This window comes from Arachis duranensis, chromosome 9, assembly GCF_000817695.3.
Source record: "Arachis duranensis cultivar V14167 chromosome 9, aradu.V14167.gnm2.J7QH, whole genome shotgun sequence".
NCBI lineage: Eukaryota > Viridiplantae > Streptophyta > Magnoliopsida > Fabales > Fabaceae > Arachis > Arachis duranensis.
Window position 1 is genome coordinate 114,081,513 of NC_029780.3, and position 8,261 is coordinate 114,089,773.

The following is an 8,261-nucleotide window of genomic DNA, read 5'->3' on the forward strand; positions in this document are numbered from 1 at the left end:
TGATTATTAACTTCATACACAAGATACCTTGCCCTTGTGTTTGGCCACATAAATAACAGTTGCAACCCAAAATTTGTTCACTTCTTTTCTTGTTTTCTTTAATGGGGGCTCTAATGACAGTTCATTATTGTTGGAACATTATTAAAAAAAACAATCTATTGTTGGTGCACTCCGATTTGTAATTTACTTGTTCATTCTGTGGCATAAGCTTCTTCATGTTTTTATTCCTTTACCAATTTTCCAACAAAATTCAAAACAAGTGTTCCACCTTATCAAACAAATAAATAAAAATATATGCAACTTGCAAGTTAGTAACTAGTAGATAATTAAATTTAGCCCCATAAATTATGTAGCGTGACTTTAATTAATTTAGACGACTGTAATTGTGGAGGCATGTGTTAAGAGGAACTACAAACTCAAACATCAATTATAAGCTTTCTATACACCTAAGACATCAAACAAAGTATTTGATAAAAATAAAACCACTTATTAATTTAAAAATCTAACACAATAATCTGATAAGTTGATAATATAAAACTCTTAAAACTATTATAGCAGAGAGTTAAACTCATTCCCTCCCTCTTCATTATATTGAGATATGGCAAAGTATCACCCCTAACAAGAGAAAACCTGCAACATAGGATTTGGTTCTCTTGACAGACAAAGACAACTAAATGCTTTGAAATACCTGAGAAAGTCCAACCCTGTTCCCTCACATCTTCCCCAAATATAAAAAATAAAACAATTAATAAAAAAAAAGAGTAGACAACAACAACATTCAAGTTAGAGACCAACATTGGCACCCCTCACACTCCCCAGACCAAAATCAAAATGATATCTGGTCTGCTCTTTCAGTAATTTGCTCCTCACAATAAATAGCTCAACTCCCACCAATTAAGTTCCTTTAGCCTCTGAGAAGCAAACTGTTCTTTTCAGAAAAAAGAGGAAAGAAAGGTTTTGATTGAACAAGAACAGCACCTGAGAGCCTTTACACTTGTTAGTACCTTCAAGTTTCAATTTTGGGGCAGAATCACCTGAACCTGCTGATTGAGTAGGTGATGCATCTTTTGCATAATCTAATGTATTCTACAACTCTTTCAGATGCTTGAATTCTTCGCAATCCGCGCCAACATTGCTCAATGACGAGAAAAGCTTTGGCACTATCTTGGCTAACATCAACTTGAAACCCACAGAAGTTGAATTCTGTTCACTCTTGTCACTCACAGAAGCATCTTTGGTCAATGTGCCAATCAAGTAACCCTTCATATATGCATCACAAGCCTTGAGGATGTTATGACCGCGCTGCCTAAAATGTTCTTTGATGAGCATGTCAAAGTCCTAGAATATTCATCAGTGAGATCACAATCAAATATACTTTGCGTAAGTGAAATAAATAAACTACAGTAGCCACAACACTGAACACTTGAAAGCATTAAATCTAGATTATTAGAATTAGCAGATATAGTATGGTAGAGATGGAATAAACTTCCTGACACAGTATTGCCAAAGCAAATCTGTCATTTCAGCCTATGCAATTTGAAATAAATAAATGAATTTTCTGAAGATATTAATATTATTAGTAAAATGTCTGTAGTTGCAATTAGGTAATTTGGACTATTTACTTTTTTATTACTCCTGATATACATTTGTTTCTAAGAAAATCATGTTCCATATTACACAGATGTAATAAAATTGTACACTGCCAGTGAGTTTTCACTATGAACTAATCAATGTAGAATGCCATATTGCCATTTTGCAACCTACACATAAATTTTCCAGCGAGGGAACTTTTTTTTTTTCCTAGCAAAAACTGAGTGTGCTTAATTTAAAAGTGACATAGTAACAACGTTGGAATCTATCAAATTCAAAGCCAATAGTAAATAAATACCTTGGGGGGTTTACGCATAAGATACATCATAGTCTTGCAGTTGAGTAAAAACGTATTCTCATTGTATGACAGTGAATTCTTCTCTCCTTCTGCTGTTCCAATCTGTTTGTCATACCCAGCTTCGTTGAAGTAAGGCTTAGAGTTGAGCACCAAACCTTGTAGTGAAACTAGGACTTGAAGGATACTGGAAGATTTTGGATCCCATACTTCATTTCCTCTGCCCGTCCATGTATTTAGAAGGCTCAGGCACACCTTCCCTTCCTCGTACAAATTAGGGTTAATACGCCAACCACCAGAATGATAATATGCTGACTGCATCATTTGAGACCCAGACAAAAAACACAAAAAGACATTTAAGATATCTCCATTTGGACACTAAAGTTGAACAAAATGAATACGAAATTACTAACTAATGTTTAACTATCTTCCAATTGTTTTTGTTTGTGAGGAGGATCATAAATAAAAAAGCTGTTCACTTTCAAAATTGTAGTGCTTACTGGTGGCACATCAGGGTACTCTGGTGGAAGGTGAAAATCAAAGAAAAAGAGACCATCTTGGTATGGGGTCCCGTATGGCCCTACAATAACTGCTCTCAAAAGATCCATTCTATCCTCATAAACTCGGACATAGATTTCCTCTGTCAAAACATTTCAACTGTTTACATGTACTGAAATAGGTGTACAGTGGAGTAAGAAACTTGGCAACAGCTAAGAGTCTCACTAACCTGGAAGGTTATTCTGCAGTATGCTCCAATCTTGTTGCACCTTCTTAAACCATTTTCGGTTATTACTCTGAAAGACAATTGTATGATACCATGAACAAAGTTGCATTCCAAAGAACAAAAGAAACAAGCATTTGAATGTAGGTGCACAGTCATACTTAAGTGCTATGAAGTTATCAGTAGGTTAGATCATTTGCTACATTAATATAAGAACCTAAGTAAATATTAATATGATATATAACTTTTTATTGATACTTAAGGAAAGTGTGTGGCTTAATATACCTGTGTCTTGCTCAATACTCATCAAAGGAAGACATTTAAAAAAAAGAGTGCATATTCATTCTTTAATTTCCATACTCTAACAGTAATTGAGATATTAGAGATAAAGCGGTAGCAATACCTGTCCATTTGCACCAATAAAGTAATTGTCTGAAGGGTCTGTCGCTATGTCAAAGTGTTTGAAACTACAAATATCATTGTCGCAAGTTGCTGGAGCATCTTCAGTGCTAAGGCTACACTCTGTCCCAAGTGTTTTCAATATTTCAGCTGCTTCTTGAGCAGCAGCTTCTTCATTTATTTCATTTTTATTGCTTAAATTGTCCCCATCTTTGTTGAGACATTGCTGAGAACAAGACTCGTCACTAAGTTCACTTTCACTTTTGGACTGCGAGTCAGCAGAATCTAAGTTTCTTTGGCCCATTGAGAATATCCCTGAGGCAAATCTGGTGAAAAATCGTAAGGCGGCTAGGGGTACAGAAGAAAGTGCTGCAGCCGTTCCAGAATCGTTCTCTCCAGTCTCATCTGCCTCAGAAGTAACATTGCTTGAATTTTCCCTCTCGATATCCTGCACGTCATTGTTTTGCATAATTAAATACATGAGCTAATGACGTATTAACTTGCACGTCATTGTTCACAATCACTTCATCCATCAACGTTAGACAATGATATTACACTCTAGATGCAGTAAAGATATGTGAAAGCAGAAGAGCGAACAACATGGAAAACAGACAAATTTTGCATGTTAAAGAACTTTAGATAAATTTTCCCGTATCAAGATTTCTCACCATTGAATAGAAGCAACTTTCAGAGAGGGATTCAATCATAACTACTAGCTGACAGTTTCTTCTTGGGTGGTCCTCTCAATGAGAAACAACTTTAAGACTTACTAATAACAAAAGTATCGATGTAAAAAGAAACACACCTCTTTGGAGTCCTCATCGACTTCCATTTCATCATCATTAACAGTTTCCCAGCTTGCAGCATCACTTAGTTCACTTCCAGCAGCAATTGATTCATCATCATCATCTCGACCAACAACATAGATTGCCTGGGGTCCGACCTGAAAGTAAAATGAAAATGTAAACATAGACAGAAAAGAGAAAGTTCTATGTCACGGTACCCTACCCTGATTCCGGGTGTTATAATATCTAGCAACACTAAAGCACAATCACAAGAAAATATTTTAGTCAATGAGAGTCTCAATAGCCCTAGACATCAAGAATTTAGCAAAGGAACCAGTTTTTCTTGTTTCCACTGCACGAAGTAAAGTGCAAGGAGTTTGTAAGTGTAGTGTGTTGTGTGATTGCATCATTATTAAGACGGCATTATCTTCTATCAAGCAATTAGATAGAAACTAAAACATACCGTTGACACCATCCCATCTGCCCATGTAACTTCAATATCACCATTGTTAAGACCCGTTATATTCCCAACCCAAGAAAGGTCAGAGAACTCTGCACACGTTTGCCCGCCAGATGCATTTTCTGCTTTACTACTACTGGAACCTGTAGGGCTTTTTGTTTCCTTTTTCATCCCAACTTCCTCATTTTTCTGGGACAATTTCTTAGTGGACTCTCCAACAGAATCTGTCTCTATCCAGACAGACACAGGTGACAGCCGAACAACCACATCTCCATAGCAGTAATCATAATCTGGGTGGCCCTCTAGCTCATATACACTTACTATTTCCTCCTTGTCAAAAACTCTAGGATCTTCTGGACGTTCAACTGGTTTTAACCACCTCACACAAGCTGTCCGCTCCTTCGCGTTAACACTTCTAACCACCCCAACACGCCTAGCTTCACAAGTATCCTCACCATCATCAGATGTCTTCTCAACCACATATTGTTCCGAAACAAATTCATGATCACCAGGATTATCTATAGGAATCAGGCTTGTAGAATGTAGTCCACGCTCTATGGTGCCATCCTGCCATGCGACATCAACGCGTGTCCTTGTGTTGGCAATCAAAAGAGCTTTCTCAAAACTTTCCTCTTTCTTTCGGGCCCTTTTTTCCTTCCTAATTACAACTTTCCTTATTTTCTTACGATGAAGAGGCCAAGTCTCATGTACCGGTTCCTTAGATACCGAGATGGAACTACCACATGAGCTATTATCACGAGATGTGTTACTTACAGCAGCTCCATCATTCCCTCCCAAAGAATTCACTGGATCAAGGTCCATAGCATCCTTATTCCCATTAGATTCCTCAACAGCAGCATCTTCTGAATCACATCCACTTCCTGTTGGATTAGAATCTAGTTCATTGTAAACAGAATCATTAAGTTCTAATTTTGACATGCCTTTCTCCATGGAAATTGATGATGAATATGCTGATGAGGGCAAGAGACACCAGTCACCTAATTGCCAATTTGCATGTGCAAAACAGGACAACAATTTTAGGTTCCTTGGACTTTGCTCTTCAGCTGGTGCAGTAGAAGAATACGCCCCATAACCTGCAGATGCTATCCAATAAACAAACACTGACCCAACTGTAACCTTAGTGACAGTACCTTCCAACCGATTTGCTTTCCACAAGCCAGACAGCCATCTTGAATTCTTGAAAACTGATGATGAACTAGCCCTTACACGTTGCCCAGGGTAATAGGGGAAATGCACATCTTCAACCATATTCTTAGAAATTGGTTTAAGATTCAAAGGATCTGCTTTGGTGACTTTACACACTGAACCATCATCAAATAGGACAGTCACATTATCTAAAACATCATCGATTCTGCCTAGCCAAGGACCAAGCACAACATAATCACCAATGGTAAAGTCCCTAATACGTTTTAAGTTTTTGGATGAGATCTCTTTTATTGTAGATCCATCAGGGGCCAACAAATCCACAGACGTATTCACATCTACCACTACACCGACTTGACCAGTAGGGTCTGAAGCAGCGGCAACGAAATCCCCATGTAAAAATCCACGATCAACTACTTCTACATCACTGAAGTTTCGAGTAGGTTCAGATTCATCCATCCAGAGTGCACGCAGCTGGTCAGCTAGAAGGGCACCAGTTTTGGAGTGCCCATCAGTGCCATTCCTATCAGAATTTTTGCTAGCATTATTATTATTAGCATCACCATTGCTTTCCTCAAGATCATCATCCTCATCCTCACTATCATCCTCATCATCAGTAACGCTACTATCTGAATCTGAATCTGAATCACCAGCAACTTCTGTTACAATCCCAATTGCTCCATTGGTTTTATCTTTAACAACATCTTGCCTATAAATATGTGGGGTAATATTTTTCTTGGCAGAAATGTCACTAGGTCCATTAACTTCATCACCATCAGTATTACTACTATTTACACTTGGATTGCTAACAGCCGATGCTGGGGACGCATTCATAGCATCACCGTGATTGGATGAACTGCTGGTGCAAGCATTCCCACCAGCCTCATTGCCTCTAGAACGCACTTTGTGTTGTTGAACTCCCATCTAAAATCATGATACATCAATGTCAAGACACAAAAAATAACAAATAAAAAGCACTATTAACCCACCCCTAGATCTCTTTCGATAGCATCATCATCCATTACTTTGTGAGCAAGGGAAAAAGAACCTATCCTTTAGCTAGAAAATGACAAATGTAAATGTGCAAGAGGCATTTAATTTAAATAAATTGGTTTAATAACTTCAGTGCTACACTTGAAAGTCATAACAAAATTTAACAGCACACAAAAGGGAAAAAGTTGCCAACCAACTTCATCTTCACAATAACAAACAAACAAACAACATGCACATTCAGGATCCATAATAACATTATTATATCCAAACAAAAAACATGGTCAAGCTGCCAATCTCAACCCAGTTTGCAAATTCAAATTGGCTTTCACACGGCACCATCAATAACCATTTATTGTTCAATCCGACCGCATCTCATTCACCGTAATCCCCATAAAAACCTAAATTTACCGCCAAAAACAGTATTCTATACCCTAATGCAGCTCAAACATAAAAAGATGCAAACAAATAAACAAATTGATCCACAATAAAAAAAAAGGAAAAAAGAAAAAGAGACATTCAGAAGAAACCGGGAAAAGGAGGTATTTTTTCAGCTTGCATCGGCGTTAACCCTTCCGAAATAGAATCGGAAATAATTGCAGTAACGAATCCGAATTACAGAAATTAGAAACAATAATACATAAAATAAATTGAATGAAAAAAGAAAGGAAAGTATAGCTATCGGTATCGGATAAGAGAAAGATTGGAAGAGCAATACCTAGAGAGAAGGAAGAAGAAGCTGGGGTATGAGATGAAGAAGATGAAGACGACGACGAACGAAAGAAAGAAAGAAAGAAAGAAAGAAGACGAATATGCGAAACGAAAGACGCAGCAGAGAGAAATGGTATTTTTGTGTATCAGAGGTATAAGGGTAGTTCCGTAATTGTGCTTCTCTCCGATTGCTTCTGCTTCTATATCCAGCTACCTAGCTGACTCCATCAACACCGTACGTTTTAAATACTTTTATCATACACTCCCACACGCACGTACAAATTTATTACTCATTATTATTTTTTTATGCTTAAATAAAATATAATTTAATTTAAATGCTTAAATTTATCTGATTTGTGCTATTTACTTAATGTCTTTATTTAAAGATAAATATTAAATAGATAAGAGCGCTATGATGCATGGATACTGAACACACGAGACACAAATTTTAAAATCATATAAAATATGGAGATACGTATACATATAAAATATAAAATATTTTTTAGATAAATCATAATGTTAAAATATAAATTTATTTTTTAATTATTTTTAACGTCTTATTTTATTTATATTAAATATTTAAAATATTTTTTATTTTAATAAATAATAATATATACTATATATAAATTTATTTAAGAATATATGTTAAGAATAAGATTAGACATGGCTGAGTGTAAATACTTTATAAAATAAAAAAATAAAACAGAATCAACTAAAATAAAAATAAATTAGCAAAATAAATAATCAATTTTTTCTTATATTTGTTTGACCAACTTATTTTAGCTAATAATAATAACTTTAATGTTCCCTTTTAATTTTTCTTTCCAACCACGATATATAACATATTTCTTAAGCGTAAAAGATTCGAATTTTACTAGGTAATAATTTATTAATTAATAACAAATTTTTGTAATGAGTTAGTTTTTAGTCAACCAAATCAAGAGATATTATTTAAAAAAAAAGATATTATTAAAAAAAAGACATGTTTTGTTTCCCAGTTATATCATCATGAAAGTGCTTTTGGACAAAGACAGAGTTTAAAATAAAATTTTGGAGGCCATATTTAATATAAAAATTTAATAATAATATTTATATTAAAATAAAATTTAAAAATGTATATTTTTTAAATTTATTATTAATAAGATA

At 35.3% G+C, this 8,261-nt stretch overlaps 1 protein-coding gene across 1 annotated transcript; it reads right to left on the bottom strand.

Moving 5' to 3' along the window:
• Positions 1-668: 668 nt before the first annotated feature.
• On the bottom strand, positions 669-7,287 carry LOC107467380 (probable ubiquitin-conjugating enzyme E2 23). The gene is made up of 8 exons (XM_016086462.3): positions 7,123-7,287; positions 4,254-6,338; positions 3,811-3,948; positions 3,010-3,453; positions 2,613-2,679; positions 2,386-2,525; positions 1,889-2,200; positions 669-1,338 (listed from the first exon to the last, which is right to left on the bottom strand). Exons 2-8 carry the CDS (start codon positions 6,336-6,338, stop codon positions 1,087-1,089), a joined length of 3,438 nt encoding a protein of 1,145 aa, XP_015941948.1. The 5' UTR covers positions 7,123-7,287; the 3' UTR covers positions 669-1,086.
• Positions 7,288-8,261: the final 974 nt, after the last annotated feature.

Coding starts and splice junctions, on each gene's coding strand:
- LOC107467380 (XM_016086462.3), bottom strand. CDS start 6,338: ATGGGAGTTCAACAACACAAAGTGCGTTCTAGAGGCAATGAGGCTGGT. Junction 3,454..3,810: donor TCGATGAGGACTCCAAAGAG/GTGTGTTTCTTT, acceptor AATGACGTGCAG/GATATCGAGAGGGAAAATTC. Junction 1,339..1,888: donor TTATGCGTAAACCCCCCAAG/GTATTTATTTAC, acceptor TGAATATTCTAG/GACTTTGACATGCTCATCAA.